The sequence below is a fragment of the Theropithecus gelada genome, chromosome 4 (genome assembly GCF_003255815.1).
Source record: "Theropithecus gelada isolate Dixy chromosome 4, Tgel_1.0, whole genome shotgun sequence".
Classification (NCBI taxonomy): Eukaryota; Metazoa; Chordata; class Mammalia; order Primates; family Cercopithecidae; genus Theropithecus; species Theropithecus gelada.
This window is the reverse complement of record NC_037671.1, coordinates 123,730,138-123,750,121: the sequence shown is the minus strand read 5'-3', so window position 1 is coordinate 123,750,121 and position 19,984 is coordinate 123,730,138. Positions and strand designations below refer to the sequence as shown.

General features: G+C 50.7%; 1 protein-coding gene across 1 annotated transcript in view; it reads left to right on the top strand.

Annotated features, from left to right (window-relative positions):
• KIF25 (kinesin family member 25) overlaps positions 1–19,984 on the top strand; it is a 64,351-nt gene that overhangs the window by 8,338 nt on the left and 36,029 nt on the right. Inside the window, exons 2-7 of the mRNA XM_025382373.1 lie at positions 3,107–3,172; positions 7,281–7,403; positions 9,577–9,715; positions 12,388–12,491; positions 14,590–14,678; positions 18,113–18,149. Of these exons, the coding sequence (XP_025238158.1) occupies positions 3,107–3,172; positions 7,281–7,403; positions 9,577–9,715; positions 12,388–12,491; positions 14,590–14,678; positions 18,113–18,149 (558 nt within the window). The remainder of the gene's footprint in view (positions 1–3,106; positions 3,173–7,280; positions 7,404–9,576; positions 9,716–12,387; positions 12,492–14,589; positions 14,679–18,112; positions 18,150–19,984) is intronic.

Sequence of the window (19,984 nt, the reverse complement as noted above, 5' to 3'; positions counted from 1 at the left end):
AAAAAGAGAAAGAGAGAGAAAGGAAAGAAGGGAGGGAGGGAAGGAGGGAAGGAAGGAAGGAAGGAAGGAAAGAAGGAAGGAAGGGAGGGAGGGAGGGAGGGAGGGACAATTTTACTTACAATAGCATAAAAAATATCAAAACATTTCAGAATGCCTTTAACCAAAGAAGTACAAGGTGTAAAACTTAACAAGACTTTTACACTGAAAATGATGTTCACCATTATTAGCCACCAGGGAAAAACAAAACCACAACATGACACCACTGCTTGCCCACAAAGAGGACTATAATAAAAGAGAGATAATCACAGGTGTTGGAGAGGAGGTGGAGAAACCAGGATCCTCATGCAGTTGTGGGAATGTAAAAATAATGTTGCTCTTACCAGATGGAACGTCTTGACTGTGAGTTGTCCAGGTTCTTGGTGTGTTGAACAAAGAATTGAACAAAATGCACAAACAAAGCAACAAAAGAAAGAAGCAACAAAAGAAAAAAGCAACAAAAACACAGATGTATTGAAAGTGCAGATTGATTGAAGTGAAAGTGCACTCCACAGAGTAGGAACGGGCTCAAGCAAGCGGCTTGGGAACCCCAGTAGCAATGTTCTGTAGGGCTTTTCTGAGGCGAAAAGAATTTGGTAACACCTCTGGGTGCCCTTTAGAGGCCTGTGACCAATCAGAGGCTGAAGCGGAGATGTGGCCCGTGGTCAATCCGAGGCTGACATGCAAACTTGTCTGTCTTGTTATCACCGGAGGGAGACAGTGGCCTGTGTGCTGCCCAGTCCTGCCTGGAACTAGCTGCACCTGCTGTTCTTTTGCTTATACCTTCACCCTTGGTTACTCTAATTCCCTATTCTCCTGCCTCACAGCTGCTTTGGAAGACAGTCTGGCAGTTCCTCAAAATGCTAGGTATATGCACCCAAGAGATATAAAAACATTTCCCCACAAAGCTTATACGGGAATGTCCTGGCAGCACTACCCTTAATAACCAAAAGGAAGAGAAAACCTCAACGTCCATCAACTGAAGAATGAATAACAAAATGTTACACATCCATACGATGGAATATTCTATTTGGTAATAAAAAGGAATGAAATTCTAATATTGCTACACATGACTGAGCCCTGAAAACCTTAGGCTGAGTGGAAGCCAGATACAAAGGACCACATGTTGTGTGATTCCATTTGTATGAAATGTCCAGAATCGGCAAATACAGAGACAGAAAATAGATCAGTGGTTTCCTGGCACTGGGGGTAGGAAGTAGTTAGGAGTAATGTCTAAGGGTTTCTTTTGAGGAAGATGAAAATATTCTGAAACTAATTCTGGTGAGTGTTGTACTCAACGCACCCTAAGGTTCACTGAATTGTGCATGTGAGTAAATTGTCTGGTGTGTGATTTGTACCTCGGTCAGGCTATGGAAACGTTTTCAATTAATGTCAGAAAGAAGCAGCTGGCAGAGAGTGGTGGTGTCTGCTCCTGCAGTTGTCCGTGAAGGGAGGGTGCCCTCTTGGAATTAAGTGGACTGGAGAGGAAATATTCCAGAGATTTCTTTTTAAGATGTTAAATGGACTGCATATAGCAATGGATAGCATAGATCAAGGGTCCCCAGCCTCCGTGCCATGGACCGATACTGGTCCGTGTCCTGTTAGGAATCGGGTGCACAGCAGGAGGTGAGCAGGGGTCCATGAGCATTCCTGCCTGAGCTCCGCCTCCTGCCAAATGAGCTGCGACATGAGAGTCCCAGAGGAGCGCGGACCCTCTTGTAAACTGCACCTGTGTGCTCCTTGTGAGAATCTAATGCCTGATGACCTGAGGTGGAATGGTTTCATCCCAAAACCATCCTACCCCCAGCCTGTGGACAAACTGTCCTCCATGAAACCAGTCCCTGGTGGCAAAAAGGTTGGGGACTGCTGGTGTAGATGACTCCCAAGGCCTCAGGTCATATCACCAGTCCCAAAGAGTTTGGAGTTACAAGCAAGATTGTCCTAAAATCATCACAGCTGGTTGTGGGCGTGTCAGCAGGCGTGGGGGAGGAGGAGTCCCCAGCAGAGGACTGAACCCCCAGTAGGAGGGCCTGCACCACAACCTGCTTCCTAAGAAACTGGTGGTTGTCTTTGCAGGAAATTCTCCAGTTGCTGGCTCTCTCTGTGTTCACTATTGATAGGTGATATGTCACAGCCCTACATCAGACCCTCCAGTGCCCTCCCATCTATGTGTGATCAAACCCAGTCTTCCACCTGGCTTGCACACACCCTGGCCATGCCCCGGCCTCCTTCCCTCCTCAGCCTCCCTCACCCACTCACTGGCCTCGCAGGCCTCTGCCCCGTCCTCAACACGCCACGCTCGTTCCCACCTCAAGGCCTTCACACTGGCTGCTTCTGTGCCCCAGTGTTTCTGTGACAGTCCTCAGCCCTCCCAGCCAGCCTCTCTGAGCCCGCTTCTGACAAGGGGTGGGAGGGTCCAAGCCCCCGGGTTCGGCTGCCACTGCTGGTCAGGGGCCACACTGGAGTCTGGAGAGGTGGTGGATGTGAGCGTGGATGGTGGGAGGGAAGCACAGCCTGTCGGGGTGGAGATGGTCTTTCCTGCCTGTCCTGGGGCCGCGGCGTCATCCGAGCCCAGCATCGGTCAGTTCCCATACAGTCAGGCATCGCTGAATGGCGGGGTTGTGTTCTGAGAAATGTGACCTTGGACAGCTTTGTCACTGTGGGACATCGTGGGGTGCTTTTTCACGACCTGGGAAGGTGCCGCCTGCTGCTATCAGGTGTGGCCATTGCAGCCAGGCCACAGATCTGTGCAGCTCGGGACTCTGCTGAACACCGCGGGTGGCTGTAACACAACAGTGAGGATGTGTGTATCGCAACACAGAAAAGCTACAGTAAAAATAAGGCGCTGCCCTCTCAAGCGGCCACGGTGAGGGACGAGGCCTGTCATTGACCAAAGCACGGCCGTGCAGCCCAGGACGGCAGCTCCTCACCCAGGGCCCATGTGTTTGCGTCCAGTGTACGCTGTGTTCTGAGGGTGAGCATGATGGCTGATTAATAGAAGTCTCATGACTTCAGTACAACCAGGTAAGTGCTGCGTTGGTCATTGTCTGTTTTGGATCCTTGGTTGTAGGCCAAAGAAGACAAGATAGCAGAACTGGAAACGGAAAACGCTGTCCTTCTTCTGAAATTGGCAGAGGTAATATTTTTAAATGTCCCGCAGGCTGAGTGGAATTGTATCCAGTGGGGAGTGATTTCGTGTTGAAGTCAGCTTTTAGCCCTTGTAGAAGAAATCCATTGTGGGTGACTGCCTGGGACCTTTTCTTTTTGCCATCGAGTGAGCCGACAGGGACTCCTCGGTTGCTGTGTGAAGTGTCTTCTTACACTGGATCAAGGTTGAGCTCCAAATTCCTGTGTGTCTCTGTGCTCACAGGTATTTAATGAGTAACAGTTCATGAGGAACTCACGCTTTTTCAAAACAGCTCTCTTGAGGTTTAGTGTACCAAGTGGGTGTACCATAAATTTACCCATGTTAAGTGTACAATTCAATATTTAGGAAATGTGTAGTTGTGTAACTGACTTAGTCATTTGTGCTGCTGTAAAAAATATCTGAGACTGAGACATTTATTAAGAATAGGAATTTATCACTCAGTTCCAGAGGCTGGAAAATCCAAGGCCAGATGCCACGGGGCCATTGGCGAGGGCCCTTCTTCCTCAACGATGGTGCCATCTCTGGCACTGTCCTCGCCTGGCAGGACAGTGGGGAGCACAGAAGGCTGCGCCTGTTCCCTTCTGTCCGTCCACGAGGCACGGGTCCATCCCCAAAGGCTGCACAGGTTCCCTTCTCTCTGTCCACGAGGCACAGGTCCGTCCCCAAAGGCTGCACAGGTTCCCTTCTGTCCGTCCACGAGGCACGGGTCCATCCCCAAAGGCTGCCCCGGTTCCCTCCAGTCCCTCCACAAGGCACAGGTCCCTCCCCAAAGGCACTGCTTCTCACCACCACCACATTGGGGGTTAAGTTTCCATGTGAATTTTGGATGTGGCGCATTCAAACCGCAGCAGCCACCATCACCACAAGCCAGGTGCCCGGGGTCTCCATCACCCCGAAGGCCCCCGCCGGCATGCTTCCACCCTTCCCGCACCCCGTTGTTCCAGGAAGCCGCTCATCTGGTAACTGGAGCCATCTGCCATCCCGGGATCAGCCCCAGAACACCTGAACGATGCCACCCCTATCATCCATCTGCCTCACCAAAGAAAAACGTCTGTGGAAGATGACTCCGCTCAGTTTTTCTTGCAGGTTTGTTCTCAGAATTGAAAAGGAAGGGAGCACACAGGGAGAATGCCCTTGGCACACGCGGACTCAGGTTGTTCTTTTCTACCGTTTGCTGTTGCTACTTGGGGTAGACTGAGAAGCGGCCGCGGAAAGAAAGCAGGCCTGAGTCCCTGGAAGCTTCTCATCGGGACGTGAACCAACTGGGAAAAGGACATTTGCAGATGTGACCAAATTAAGACTTTTGGGATGCGAGAGTGTCCTGGATTATCCTGGTGGGCTCTAAATGCCACCGTGAGTGAGTGTCCGTAGAGGAGGGAGGCAGAGGAGTTTCCACACAGAGAGGTCACGTGGGGATGGAGGAAGGGAGCTTTCCAGATGTGACCATGTGTACTGGGCAATACAACCGCAGGCCAAGGGTTGCAAGCAGAGCCAGAGCCAGGAGGAGGCAGGTGGGCCCTCCCCAGAAGCCTTCAGAGGGAGGCCCGACCACACCTTGCGTCTGGACTTCTGGCCTCCAGAACCACGAGATGAGAAGTTTCTGTTGGACGCCCCCAGTTTCCCATAATTTGTAACAGTGGAAATAGGAAACCATTGTGTTCTTATCTTTAAATTATTACCCCTTTCGAATTCTTGGAATCTCAGCAGAATCAGGGCCAAGTGGGGCTTCTACTCTTCTTGACTATCCTTGAATAACCCTGTTGAGTTTCATTGGAAAAAAAAAATGCAGTTATACAAAACCTGCAAATTAATTAAGGGATATTCATACTACTTCTTAAATGAAGTGAATATTTTCTGCATTCGTTTTTAAGCTCGTTCTTTCCTGGGGTGTTGAGGCCCAGGTGTGCACGCATTATCATGCCCTTCCTAGGCACTGAAGACCAAGGCACGCAGGTGGTAACACCAAGGTCTGGAGAGGTGAGAAACGTTCCCACGTTCACAATGACAGAAAGCCACGGGACTGAGCATCAAATCTCGTCACCCAGTTCCAGGCCACGTTGTTCTCTGGAAGTGCACAGTGTAATTCTACAGTAATGAAAACAGTTGGAAATAGTAACCCTGTCCAGCCTAAGAGCCTAACAGCAGCATTTCGTGGCTTTATTGGAAGGGTCAAGACTCTTGGTCAACAAGATCTCAAGGAACCCCAGGCGTCGTTGCTCCACGGTCACACTCCAGTCTCCATCTCCTCCTCCTTCCATGGAGGAGGGACCCCAGACCCCTGCCGGTGAGTGCCTGAGTGTGCCCGAGATGGCAGAGGTAAACCCCTCGGCATCACATTCCAGCAAAGCCTTCTCCAGCAGAACATGGATGGCCCTGCTCAGGGTCCCTCAGCATGAGTGGCTCTCCAGGACGTCACAGCCTCTGCGGTGCCAGCAGCCTGTCAAGGAGTGGCTGTCCGTGTGGCCGCGGACCCCTGAAGTGCAGGCCCAGCCTTCCCATTTGGGTCTGGTCCAGAGCCTGGTGCTGTTCACCACGCACTGTTGGTGGGGGCACTGCCCAAGCCCAGCGACTTTTCTAGTGTCATTTAGATGAGCTTTTTAAAGGATCTTTTTTAACATGTGAGATCATTAGGCACACAGTGTGAAGTGAAGCCGTGGAGCCCTGGCGTCTGCACTGTGAGCCCCTCCTGGTGGTTCCAGTCACTGGAAGGCCGATCTCCACATGGTGGCCCTGCCTGCTGCCTCCCCCAGGCCAGCATGCCCCACTGCCACCAGAGTGTGGCCTTGGTGTGTGACGTGCTTGGCGTCACGGGCCCTGCAATGAAATGGCTTTTCCACTGGGACTCCCGGGCGGGGACGCAGGTGGAGCATTGTCCACCCCATGCACCTTGCAGATCTGGCGGCTGCACTGGCCTCCTGGTCCTCCTGGCCCTCCCAGCCTCTCACCCTCCCAGAGGCGGAGCTCCCTGCCTGCGACTCATGCTCCTGCTTCCCATGTCGCCCTCACCTAAGATAAGTCCCATGTCCCTTGCCCAACAGGTGGTGACTTTATTTCCATCCAACTCCATTCCTCAGCAACCCCCAGCGCAATCCGGCGTCCCTGTGCCCACGCAGGCTCCTTCCCCTGTCTTTCTGTTGCCCACGGCCAAATCCCCCAAAGCTCAGGGCAGCCCCACGTTGAGCGCAGGCCATCCTGGGGCCATGGATTTTCCCAGAATTGCCGTTCCACGCCCGGTGAGTCCCGGAGGCTCTGCAACACGGTTTCTAACACGCGCAGGCTGATTTCTAACGCACACGCGCATGGTATTGCTTTCTTCCCAGAGAGGATCTGAGCCTTTGGGGGCCGGGGACTCAATTTTGCTGCAGCTTCTTCTTTAGTCGGATGAGGGTGGGAGAACCTTCCCGGGCCCATCCTCAAGCCCCACGGATCCGGCCGGTGCTCTCGACGGCCTCTTCACCCCGGGGCTCTCGGAGCCGCCCTCCTCTGCAGTTGTCTGTTAACACCTTTCCGCTTCGGAGGAGCTTCGCACGGAGAATACAGCGATTTTCTGACCTAATCGCACCCCGCTGTGCGGCCGCCCTCGCTCCACAGTTACTTTCGGTGACTTTGCAGCCTCCTGCCCCGCTGGGCCCAGCTCTCTGCTCCTGAGTCCCGGTCCCTCTGCTCCGGAGGCACTGAGCTTGGCCGTCTCTGTGCCAGGACTGGGGCCTGGGCTCAGCTCCCCGGAGGCACCGCAGGCAGCGCGGGACCCCGAGCTCACACGCGGGCATCGCCGGCCTCACACGCAGCCCGTCTTCCAGGACGTTCTGCCTCCCCGCACCTGGCCGGGACCCTCAGGCTCAGCCCCGGGGGTGCCTCCCCGACGGCTCCTGTGGCTCCTGTGGCTCCTGGTTCACCTGGAGTTGTCCCCGCCGTGTTCCCCGCTACCGTGAGTCCCACGCAGGGGCATTGTCTTCTCTCAGGCGGGCAGGTGCACCCGGGACCATCAGCAAAACCATTCTCTCCTCAGAGGAAAGAGGAGAGGTCCAGCCGTCCTCTGCTTCAGCTTCAAGGTTTTAAGACTTTAAATTGTCTTTGTTTATTTTCTACGCAATAGTACAAGGGAAAGATTGAAAAGAGCCGCAGTGAGGCCACGCGGATTTCCACCCTGTACAGCAAACAGCAGCGTCTGCAGAGAAACACACGCTCAGCCTTGAGCCAGTTGGATCGTGTCATTCAGGTAAAAACAGCTTCACCAGAAGCCAGAGTTTTAATTTATGCAGTGAATGTTTATGTTTGTTTCTGGTGAAACGGTTTACATTATGCTTGTCAAAAGACATGTCATCTTATGGAAGTAAAAGAGGCCCTCACTGAAAACAGGAAAGCCCCTCATGTGTTAGATACAAGTTTCCATTACAGGCCCATTCTGGTCTTCTTTAAAAGGGTATACCATCGTTACTATTTTCTTTCTTTCTTTTAGTTAATTAATTAATTAATTTAGAGATGGAGTCTCACTCTGTCACCCAGGCTGGAGTGCAATGACCCGATCTTGGCTCACTGCAACCTCCACCTCCCAGGTTCAAGCGATTCTCCTGCCTCAGCCTCCTGAGTAGCTAGGACTACAGGTGCCCACCACCACGCCTGGCTAATTTTTATATTTTTTGTAGAGACGGGGTTTCACCGTGCTAGCCAGGATGGTCTCCATCTCCTGACCTTGTGATCCGCCTGCCTCTGCCTCCCAAAGTGCTGGGATGACAGGCGTGAGCCACTGCGCCCGGCCAAAATCGTTACTATTTTCATAATCAACTGCAGATGGTGTTCACTCAGGGAGCTCTGCTTTCTACTACATACTAAACAGAAGACTAAACCTAAAAACAAAACAAAACATAGGATTGGGATTCTGAGCAAATATCAGAAGGAAAAATACATTTTGGCCATGAAATGAATTATTTCAAATAGCTGTGGTAGTGGTTCAATTTTATGAGTCAAAATTCTCATTTTAATGAATCAAATTAAATCATTAAACTGAAATCTTACTTTAGTTAATCAAAGTTCTCAATTTAATTTTAACGTTAAATGGTAGAAAACATGTTTATACATGTTAGATTAAATAGATCTGGTACAGCATGTCATCAGTGTGAACAGCTCCTGTTAAACTACTAATAATTTTTAGAAATGAAAGTTAAAAAAATACTTATTCCGTATAGTATAGTTGGCAGTTCTCCAGGGTGAAATTGTAGGAGGGTATTTTTATACCTTTGGTTGAGAACATTGTTTTACCTTTGGTTTTAAACAATGTGACCAGCATAATGACTACAACAGTAAAACATCTGTAAACAAGATTAATCTGTTCTCTTTGTTACTCAGAATTAGCGATATCCCAGCCCCTGGCAAGCTGCATTCGTGTATTTAGAATAAATGTATATGAAATTAATTTTCATTCTTTTCGAACTGAATAAAATTAATTGAATAGGTTGTCTAACTTTTTCTGTACTCCATATAATAAAAACACTTGTTTTGATATTAAAATGTTATTAAGTTATTACAATGTTTCCCAAACATATGAAAGTCATCTCCATTTTATAGAAAAAGAGAGACTTGACTAAAGAAATGAAGAATACTTATTTAAGTTTAGTTATGCTCTCGTGATTTAAGAGTGTCTGATATTAAATATTAAGCATTAAATATTAAGTGTCCTGGTTCTGACAAATCTTCCCATGGAAGATCCTTGAGATAATTTCAGGGGAAAAGAGGACTTTCCACACAGGACATCAGTTGCTTTGCTCCCAAAGTTCTCTAAAAGCATTCATATGTATTGTGTCTGGAATTTTATTATGTACATTTACATGTTAAGTTGTTTTCACTGGCCCACATGTTTTCCACCACGTGCTCGTGATAACTGAGCTTCCAGAAGGCAGGTCTGGATAGTAGATTAGGAGGGCGGCCCCCGTTTCTCAGGCGGTGATGAGAGGCTCTGAGCCCGAGCCGTCATCGTGAGGAAGTCAACAACAGACGGAAACGCGGCTCGCGCCCAGCATCACCCCACCGTGCAGTGAGCAGCCCTTCCTACGGAAATTGGTGAAATACTTGACTTTCTGTTTCTTAAATACTTTAAGGGCATAAAAGCCACATGTACTGCTTTGAAAATACAAATCCCGGATGTACCGAGTCAGAACTTCTGTAAGTGAGCCGAGGCGCAGGCGGCATGAAAACAGTCCCAGCAGGTGTCCACACGCCTGTGCTGAACCACCTCTGCTTTAAACCCTTCCAGTTAACAACACGTCCAGCCCCGTTACATTAATTGTGTGGGTATGTTATTATTCTATAGAAACATATATAACTAATTATTATGTAATTATACTGTGATCATTAATAATATAATTTTACGAATCGTGTATGTTCTTATTTTATAGAAACTTAACCAGGATATACAGGCGTTTCATTCTTCTTCTCGGGCACTCCTAAGAGATTATCAGGATGAGTATCAGGACCGTGTTTCTGCGATAGTGACCGCGGTGCAAAGAACACGGCAGAGCGCCGAGACCCTGCTAGGTAGGAGGGGCGTCAGTCCACACTCAAGAGAAATGTTTGCAGTTTTAAGACAATGACTGGCTAGAATTTAAGTTTCCATTTCTTTTTCCTTTTAGCTGACACCTAATTCCACAGGCGAGGGTGGGCACCGTGTGATTCGGCCACGTTGGTGTGTGCACTGCTCCCTCCCAGCTCCCACTGCAGCCCCACTTGCCAGGGGAGCTCCTTGTTCTCTTGGTCACCACAGGGCACTTCCCTGGCCTTGACGGTCACTACTGAACTGGCACCTGTGTCCACATTGGGCATTTTGTGTCAGAGTTTCCTAAAATATGACGTGAGGTGTTTTTTTTTTTTTTTTTTGTCTTGTCAGTTCAGTTCTTTCTTCATTTCTAAGAATGCCACAGCATTTGGCTACTCTTTTCTTATAATGGATTTATTATCTTCAGCTACGGTGCTTGAAGGCTGTGGAAGGGGTTTCTTTGCTTCTGCAGTTTTAAACTCATCGTCCACATTGCACTATCCGGCCAGGCCCGGTGGCTCACGCCTATAATCCCAGTACTTTGGAAGGCCGAGGCGGGCAGATCACATGAGGCCAGGAGTTTGAGAGCAGCCTGGGCAACATGGCGAAAACCTGTCTGTACTAAAAATACACAAATTAGCTGGGCGTGGTGGCGCATGCCTTTGATCTCAGCTACTTGGGAGGCTGAGGCAGGAGAATGGCTCGAACCTGGGAGGCAGAAGTTACAGTGAGCCGAGATCGTGCCACTGCACTCCAGCCTGGGCGACACAGCGAGACCCTGTCTCAAAAAAGCAAAAGAACCAAAGAGCACCGTCCCCACGTTCATCTCGTGCTCACAGCTTCTGTCCAGTGTTCAGTGTGTCCACAGGCCAAACAGATGATTGTCAAGTTAGGAACTCGGTCAAGTGTTGTTCTGCTGTTATTGCAAAATAGGTGTGTGGAAACTTTGGAAGCTGTACTGTTTTTCTGCGAGGCTACATGATGCTTTCTTGAGATCGCTGCAGTAGCCTAGTTTTCTTCAGTGCACTCTGCTAATAACTCCCCTGAGGCCGTGTTTGTAGAAGTGATGTGTGCACGCCTGTGTTCTTTTCTGTGGTGGGGGTGGGGGGACAGAGTCTTGCTCTGTCGCCCAGGCTGGAGTGCAGTGGCGCCATCTCAGCTCACTGCAACTCTGCCTCCCGGGTTCAAGCGATTCTCCCGCCTCAGTCTCCCGAGTAACTGGGATCATAGGCGCCCGCCATCACGCCTGGCTAATTTTGTATTTTTAGTAGAGATGGGGTTTTACCATGTTGGCCAGGCTGGTCTCGAACTCCTGACCTCAGATGGTCTGCTGACCTCGGCCTCCCAAAGTGCTGGGATTACAGGCGCGAGCCACCACACCCGGCAATGCCTGTGTTCTTATAAACCACGTGCTCCGGGGAAAGGGACAATCATTTTTGTGAAATGATTTTCACAGTAATTTTGTGAAAAGCAGTGTACCTAAGCTTTGAAAAGATGAAACTCAAAGGGAGAAGCAGGGAACAGCCAAGGCTGTCCCGCAGAGGGAATGCTGACATGTGAGGAGGCAGGGCCTGCTGAGACCCTGCCTGTGGGAGCCACGGTGCAGTTCTGCCACACAGAGGAGTCCCCAGGAGGCTTATTCCTGCTCAGGCATCAGGCTCAGGGGCTCGGGGCCTCCTTACCTGGCTTCCCGGGGGGCGCGACTTCTCCCCTCGAGTTCCACGCTCCTCAAAGATGAGCCTCAGCCACCTCAGGTGCCCAGGCAACTCCTTTCAGCTGCCCTGACGAGAGGGATAGTGGGGACATGCTGGTGGCTGGGGCCGGACACAGTCAAGGCTCAGAAGACCAAGTGACTGGGAGGGTCCCTCTCTCACTGTGGGGGACCCTTCCCACTTTCTTACACCCGCATTCAGTCTGGACCTGGTAACAGGTGTTTCTTTCCGAAAGGGAGCGTGCATGGTTCTGCAAGTCCAGCTTGGTTTCAGGCCTCTTGAGAGCTGCATCTGTGCTGAGCAGGTCCTTGGGCCTGGGGGAGAAAGCCCCGGCCGCGCTGCATCCTTTGGCTAAGTGACATCTGGAGGGGCCCCTGGCTATCGTGACTCATAAAGTCACGAGGTGTCCCCTGCAGCACGACACCGCACTCCATGTCACCCTCACACTGCCTCCACCGCAATGGCCAGTCTGGGGATTAGGGTGTCCAAGCTTGGCCAAGGCGCCCACGCAGTGCCCACTCATCGCCACATCACCGAGGCGCCATCCTGGTGGGACAGAGGCAGGAGTGGAGGCCCAGACCACCGTTACAATCCACAGCAGCAGAGCCCAGCCCCAGCATCTGCTTCCCTGCCCCACTCCTCCGCACCAAGGGCTCCCAGTGCGTTAGGAGCAGAGACCTCCTTGGCTGCCGTGCAGACGATTGGGCAGCATTCAGGCTGATGACGGACGGGGTAACTGTGGGGAGAGGTCCCCCCGGTAAGCTCTGTGAGTCCCTGGTCACGGTGGGGACAGAGCAGCCTGGGTCCAAAGCGGTCAGGAGTACACACCACAGCACGCAGCTGGCCCTGGCAGACTCCATTGTTTTTAAAAATGTCTCCCATACTTAGAGAAAGGAACTTGACCTGCTGGGCCCCATGGATGTCCTCTCCGGTATAATGCCTCTGTCCCTTTGTCCTTTCAGCGTGCCAGGCAAAGGTGGTGCACCTGGAGCAGGCCTTGCAGGACGTCAGTGCGCATCATCAGCTGGAGAGGCAGAGAAGGAAGGTCCTGCACAACAGCCTGGTGGTGAGCGTGGGCGTTGGGGAAAACTCGGGGCCGCCCCAGGGAGAAACCCACACGGAACACGCAGGAGCCCCTCGCAGGAGGGTGCTAGGCGGGAGGGACAGCGGGGAGGGGGATGGTGGGGCGGCCTGGCCGGAGGGCAGAGGGGCAGAGCTGTGGGGGCTATGACCTGCGTACTCTTCACCCAGGAGGTGATGGCAGCTGGAGGAGGGGTGAGGGCACCGCAGGCTGATTTAGGCTTTCGGGGTCACTCTGGCTGCTCAGTCAGGAGGCCACGATGGGGAGCAGGGGGGATGACTGCAGTGTCACGGGGGCTGGCAGCCTGGGCCACGTTGGTGGCGATGCAGGAAGTGGGACTGGCTGCTGTGAGGCACAAGGAAAGAGCTGTCACGGGAAGTCGGGAGCGCGGGAATCTGCGGAGATGGGGACTGGCACGGGAAAAGCAGGTATTCTGGTGTAACTGGAGATGCCAGTGGAGACTGCCCTTTCCCTTCGTCACCAGCACCTTTCGGCCACGTCTCTCCCTGCCCATTAACAAGACCCGGAGGCTCTCGTGCTTACTTGGTCGAAGGTATGAGACCTGAGATCCCATGAAACTTAACGTAAAGTCTCAGGGTTTGATTTTACAACACGAGGATGCCAAGGTGGGTGACTGAGTTGGTGACCCTCGCTTCTGTGAGGTTTGATTTTGATGGCCGCGCTTTGGCCAATCTTTCCGAATTCCACCTGCCCGAGGCCCATGAAGCCGGTGTCCCTGCAAAGTTTCTCTCCCCTGGCCACGCTGAGAGGTTCTCCAGCCATTAGATGTGTCAAAGAATAATTCTCATTTTAAGCATCTACTTATGTAGTTCAGTGCTGCGAACACTGATATAAGAGGGCATTTATTGAGTGCTTCCTGTGTACCAAGTACTTTTGAAAGCATTTTAGTGTATTTCTTACTTAATCTTCACTATAGCACCACCTCTCTGGGTTGTGATAAAGACAAAGGGAGATATCAGGGAAGCACCTAGCACTTCAGAAAGTCTCACTACGCTGCAGCTTTTTTTTTAATCTGGAGTGTGAAAAGGACAAAATGAACCTTCCTAAGACGGAGGCAAGTCCCACAGGGAAGAATCGGTTGTGGAAGGTTCTGAGCGTTCCACCTCAAGCCTGGGTCTCCTGGTCTAGACGACGCGCGTGCGGTGTGTGGGGAGAACGTGCAAGCAGAGGCTGATCCCAGCTTCTGTGGGTTCATAGAGACCAGACGGAGGCTGTAAATCATTGGCCTATGACACTCACTCGGTTTTCAAGCTGTAGAAGGAGCTGCTCAGCACAACAGGCTGAATAAACTCGCCGTGAATCCAACACAAGATTTCAGAACGGACTCGGCAAGTGTCTGGGCACATACAGTAAAGATGTGTTGCTCACTGGAAACCAGTGGAGTTTATGAGAATAAAGAGTTTCTAATTTCCTTCCAGTCATTAAATCAAGGAAATACGACAGATATTGAATTTCCAGAATCCCCCCTAAAATGCCTAAAAGGTTGAGCCCAGAATACCATTCAAAGGGATTTTCTTTGGTACTTATTACCAAGTGATACCCCTTTGCCAAGTGAACACTTTTGTGAAGTATGAATCCAGTTTAAAATAACTGTTCATGGCCGGGCATAGTGGCTCATGCCTATAATCCCAGAACTTTGGGAGGCCGGGGCGGGCGGATCACCTGAGGTCAGGAGTTCGAGACCAGCTTGGCCAACATGGTGAAAGCGCTTCTGTACTAAAAGTACAAAAATTAGCTGGGCGCGGTGGTAGACACCTGTAATCCCAGCCACTCTCGAGGCTGAGGCAGGAGAATCACTTGAACCTGGGAGGTGGAAGTTGCAGTGAGCTGAGATTGCACCACTGCACTCCAGCCTGGGCGGCAGAGCAAGACTCCATCTCAAAAACTAAATAAGTAAATGAAATAACTGTTCACTGCCCTGCAGGGGCCTTTCGAAGTGGAGATGGGGCTCGGGTGTCACGGCCGCGTCTCAGGAGCTGGTGCTCGGTGCATGTTCAGTGGGGGACACTCCGCAGTGCAGTCTTGCGCCCGGGTTGACATGCAGACCTCTCTATCATTGTAGGAGCTGAGAGGAAATATCAGAGTTCACTGTCGGATTCGTCCTTTGTTGCCTTTTGATAGTGAATCCGATGATCCAGTTTTGCAGAGCAGGTAGCGTGTGTTTGCACGGTGTGTGTGTGTCTGTGTGTGTGCTCACGGAGAAGACAGAGGGGTGGCACAATTTTAAACGCCATCTATTGTCCTGCCGCCAGTCCCAAAGCAGCATATTCTCGAGTTGTGGGTGGGGGCTCTTTTTAAGGATGGAGCTGTCTTGCTGACAGCAGACAGTTAGCAGCCCTCTGGAATACGGCCTGAAAACAGCCAAACCGCCTGAGCAGGCCCACCGTGCGTGGTGGCAGTTTGTACCTGAGAGGGCGTCTGTCTTTTCATGGTTTGCCTCTGCGGGGTCTGAACAAACAGGGACAGGCTTTGAATGGACCTTTCCCTTTATGTCACTACATCAAAAAGGGAGCACCCGCTCTTCTTTATGAACCTGAGACCACCCACGCCCCTGTGCAGGCAGTCAATGAGGATTGACTCAACTGACACTTTTGACTTAGAGAAAGTTTTGATGGTGTTCATGGATAAAGCAAAACTGTCTGAAGTTCATTTACTCAAATGTTTACTTGAAAACCATACTCAATATGACTCTTACTTGCTGCCCATGAAACAAACCCCCTGGCCTTCCCCCTCCCATCCTGACCACACCTGCCCCTCCCACTCCCATCCTGACCACACCTGCCCCTCCCATCCTGACCACACCTGCCCCTCCCACTCCCATCCTGACCACACCTGCCCCTCCCACTCCCACCCTGACCACACCTGCCCCTCCCCACTCCCATCACTGGCCACACCTGGCTCTCCCCACTCCCATTGTTGACCATACCTGACCCTCCTGCCACTCCCATTGCTGGCCACACTTGCCCTCCCTCCATCTCTGACCCTCTTGCCCTCCCTCCATAAACCTGCCCCTCCCCACGCCCATTGCTGACCACACCTGACCCTCCCCACGCCCATTGGTGACCACACCTGGCCCTCCCCACTCCCATTGCTGACCCTCCCACCACTCCAGGGGGTCCCACTTCCCTGCTTTCCTGACACCATATGGGGTTGGCTGTATCCACAGTGGTGGGGATCACTAGGGCCTGCTGCTGACTCTGTAGCTTTGCTCAGGCTGTTTTTCTTGTCTTGGGTTCCTCTGCTTAATCTGTCCAAATGAGCTTTCCTTGGAGGGCCTAGCTCGAGTCTCACCGTGTTTGCATCCTGCAGTTCAGCACTTGAGAATGTTTCAGAAAGCGCTTGGCTGGTCCTACAGTGTGAAACAAGAAATTCGGATCTTTTGACAATCATTGAAACTTTTTCTTCTCAAAGTTTTTAGACTTGATTGTGCCGGCTCTAGTACCTTCTGTGCTTTCTTGAGTGGTGGCCACTTGTCACTTGTCAAAGGACTGGAAATTGGGCCTGTCGGGTACGTCAGTGTGGCACGGGACAGGCCTAGTGGCCCTCATTCAAAACGTGTGGGACCCGAAGAAGTGTTTCCGGTTTTGAATTTTTTCGTATTTTCTTTTTTTTTTTTTTTTTTTTTTTGAGACGGAGTCTCGCTCTGTCGCCCAGGCTGGAGTACAGTGGCCGGATCTCAGCTCACTGCAAGCTCCGCCTCCCGGGTTTATGCCATTCTCCTGCCTCAGCCTCCCGAGTAGCTGGGACTACAGGCACCCGCCACCTCGCCTGGCTAGTTTTTTGTATTTTTTAGTAGAGACGGGGTTTCACCGTGTTAGCCAGGATGGTCTCGATCTCCTGACCTCGTGATCCGCCCGTCTCAGCCTCCCAAAGTGCTGGGATTACAGGCTTGAGACACCGCGCCCGGCCTTTTTCGTATTTTCAAATGTTCATGTTTTGCATGTACCGGATCAGCAGGATAATGCAGTGAGCATTTCTTTGAGCATCCTCTCAGTGCTCAAAACGTTTTGGACTTTGGAGCGTTTTGGATTTCAGATTTTTGGATGAGGGATGCTTAACCTGTAGTTAGCGGTCCCCAGCGGTGACCAGCTTTCCTGAACTTGCCTTTTACATGGCACTTCCAGACAGCTTTTGTTACACACCAGCCTCCCTGCGAGCCTCCCACCACTCCTCCCACCACGAGAGGGAAATACATGCAAATGAATGCAAATGAAATCCCATCAGAAAAGGGGCTCCTCAGCTGCAGTAGCCTCATCAGAGGCGTGGCCTCGGGCAGGTGAGCAAACACCTGAGGCATGACATTGGGCAGGTGAGAAAACATCTGAGGCATGGCCTCAGGCAGGTGAGAAAGACAAGCACGTTTCCATAGTCACAGAGGCTTCCTTCTACTGGATGGCGCCGCTCCTCAGAGCTTCCTAAGAGGCTCCATAAACGTGTGTGTGAACTCTCACATTGTTTGTGTTCATTGGCTTTTGGTTTTGAAACATGTTGCATTTTTTCTGATTCATGATGGTTTGCAGATGCTTGATTTCCTGAAGGGGAGAACCTGACAAGCCTGTCTTCTAGATCAGTGGTCCCCAACCTTTCTGGCACCAGAGACCAGCTTCGTGGAAGACAAGGTTTCCACGGACTGGCAGGCTGGGACGGGGATGGTTTCAGGATGATTCAACTGCATTTCATTTATTGTGCACTTTATTTCAATTATTATTGCACTGTAATACACAACAAATTAATCATACAACTCACCACAATGTCAAATCGGTGGGAGCCTGAGCTTCCCTGAGCTTGTTTTCCTGCAACTAGAGGGTCCCCTCTGGGGGTGAAGGAGACAGTGACAGGTCCTCAGGCATTAGAGTCTCATAAGGAGTGTGCAACCTAGATCCCTCACATGCACAGTTCACAGTAGGGTTTGTGCTCCTAAGAGAATCTAATGCTGCTGCTGATCTGACAGGAGGCTGAGCGCAGGCGGTGATGCCAGTGATAGGGAGCGACAGTAAGTACAGAGAAGCTTTGCTCACTCGTCCACCGCTCACCTCCTGCTGTGCAGCCTGGTTTCTAACAGGCCTCCGTGGCCAGGGGTTTGGATCCCTTGTTCTGTATCACCACTGCTATAAACTGCGCGTGAAGGAGATATTTAAGTGTGGATTACTGGAGTATGGATGACTCTCCCATGCAGTGCAGACAGGGAAGACGAAAACCAGAAATAAAGAACAGGGGTATTGGAGTAAAAAAAATCAAGGGAAGACAAAAGGGGGTGGGGAAGAGACGAAAATAATAAATAAAAAGTAAAGAGGAAAAAAAAAAAAAAGGATAAGGTCAAAAAGGACAACAAGTGGAGTTTTAGAAAGGGATGGAAGGGCGGACCCACGCACATAGGAAGAGAGGGAAGAGTCAAGCCAGGGTCCTGGGAGATCAGGACAGAGACAGAGATGATGGCAGAGAAGCACAGGGGTGTTTTAGAGTGACCAAGACAGACACAGAGATGATGGCGAAGAAACACAAGGGTGTGTTAGAGGCTGAATGTTAGGAATTCAGAAAGCAATTTCCTCATGACGTGTATTTTCAATGTTGTTTCATTCCTGCAGCTCCACCTCTAGAGAAGTGGCCCATGCTGTTGATGATGTGAGTATACAATTTTCCTTGCAAACTCTATTCAGAGAGCAGCTTCCTGCTTGGTGGGTCTCCATAGTCCCCACAGATCCCTGCAATGGAGAGCAACTCAGAGACTGAATGAATAGAAAGTAATTTATTTTAGGCTTTCTTAGTTAAGAAGAATTTTTTTTTTCTTCCTTGATTTCTATTGGCACATGAAATTAAGCATTTGACACGCTTTCCTTGTGGGAAACCAGCTCCTGACCCGTAGTGCTATGTGAGGAAGTTACTTCACTTCCATTTATTTTCCAGCCCAAATGATCAATGAGTGCAAATATGAGCAGGTTCTAAAATGTAGAGCACCAGGAAAAGAGACATAAATAGAAAATCGATGATATCAAGTGTGAACTTTGTGATTCTAAACTGGAATCAAGCGTAATTGTGTTTCTCCTGAAAAGCCTCCGTGCTTTTTAGTTTTAGCCATGAAAAGGCCGAGAAGTCAGAAGGAGCAGCCCAGCACCCCAGCTGGGGTCTCTGAGGACCAAGCCCACTGCAGGAGAGATGCTCATTAGACAACTCGAGTCTAGGCTGGGAAAGGAAGTGGGTGGGAGGAGCCTGGGGCGCTTCCAGGCTGAACAGCAAGGGCGGCCTCAGAATGGGGGGGGCTGTGTCCCAGCACATGGAGCCCACCTCAGGCACTCCCTCAACGCGGGATAGAAGCATGGGGATTAACGAGGGGCTAGAGCAGATTGAAATACATCATTATATTTACAATCTTGAGTTCATAATAATGATTTTTTAAAAGGACCTCACATTACTTTTTTGGGTGCTAGAACATCGACTCATTATTCTAAAAAGTGATGGAAAGAGGAAAGCGCTGTAAGGTCCTTCCTGTAGGAAACATACTCAGGGCAGATGCATGGTTTTTGAGGGAACAGAAGATTCTAGGTAATAAACTCAACAAATGATAAAACTGGAAAACCATCATCTGAAACCCCCAGTGAAATAGTGACTCTAGGCTCCTCAGAGGTCGCTGCTCAGAGTTGATGGGATCTTCACGACAAGGGCTCAGGATTGCCTCAAACCCTCTAAGCATTCGCAGCTCCCCTGAAGTGGGGATGCAGGGACAGGATGTCCTGAGAAGGTGCAGCAGGTGGGACACAGCGGGACTGATGAAGCACTTTTGCTTCAAAATCAAACCAGCATCTACTCAAGTCTCAAGGACTGTCATTTTAAAGGAGAGGAAACCATCTGCCAAGTCCAGAGTGTGGACATTTCACAGAACAGACTGCCTGCCTTCTCTAATAATAAGTTTTGTTTTTAAAGGCAGAAGAACACAGTAGAATGAGATGAGTCAGCCTCAGTGCGACCTGGTTTGGAGCCTGGCGTGCACAAGCCGATTGTCACAGGCATTGTTGGAACAGTGGGGGAAGTCCGAGTGTGTCCTGGGTGTGTAGGGAGCAAACCTTCTCCTGTACCCTCCTAGGGTCCCTGGCAGGGCCTGAGAATGGAATTGGCCTAAGGCAGGTTGACGGGGAAGAACATCGGATTTGTTGAATGTGGGGTCTACCTGACACGGAGCCCCACGGGAAAGGAAGACTGAGGAGTGGCACAGCCTGCACGCTGCCCTGTGGTGTTGGGCAGAGGCCACGGTGGACAAGCCACCAAACGAGATGGGAGACGGAGGGAAGGTGAGGGCTGTGCTAACAGGTCTATCTGTGGAGAGCCACTCAGCTTCAACCCTGTATTCGTCAGGGATCTCTAGAGGGACAGAACGAATGGAATAGATGTATATGTAAAGGAACAGTTTATTAGGTATGAACTCACACAATCACAAGTTCCCTCCACAGCCATCTGCAGGCTGA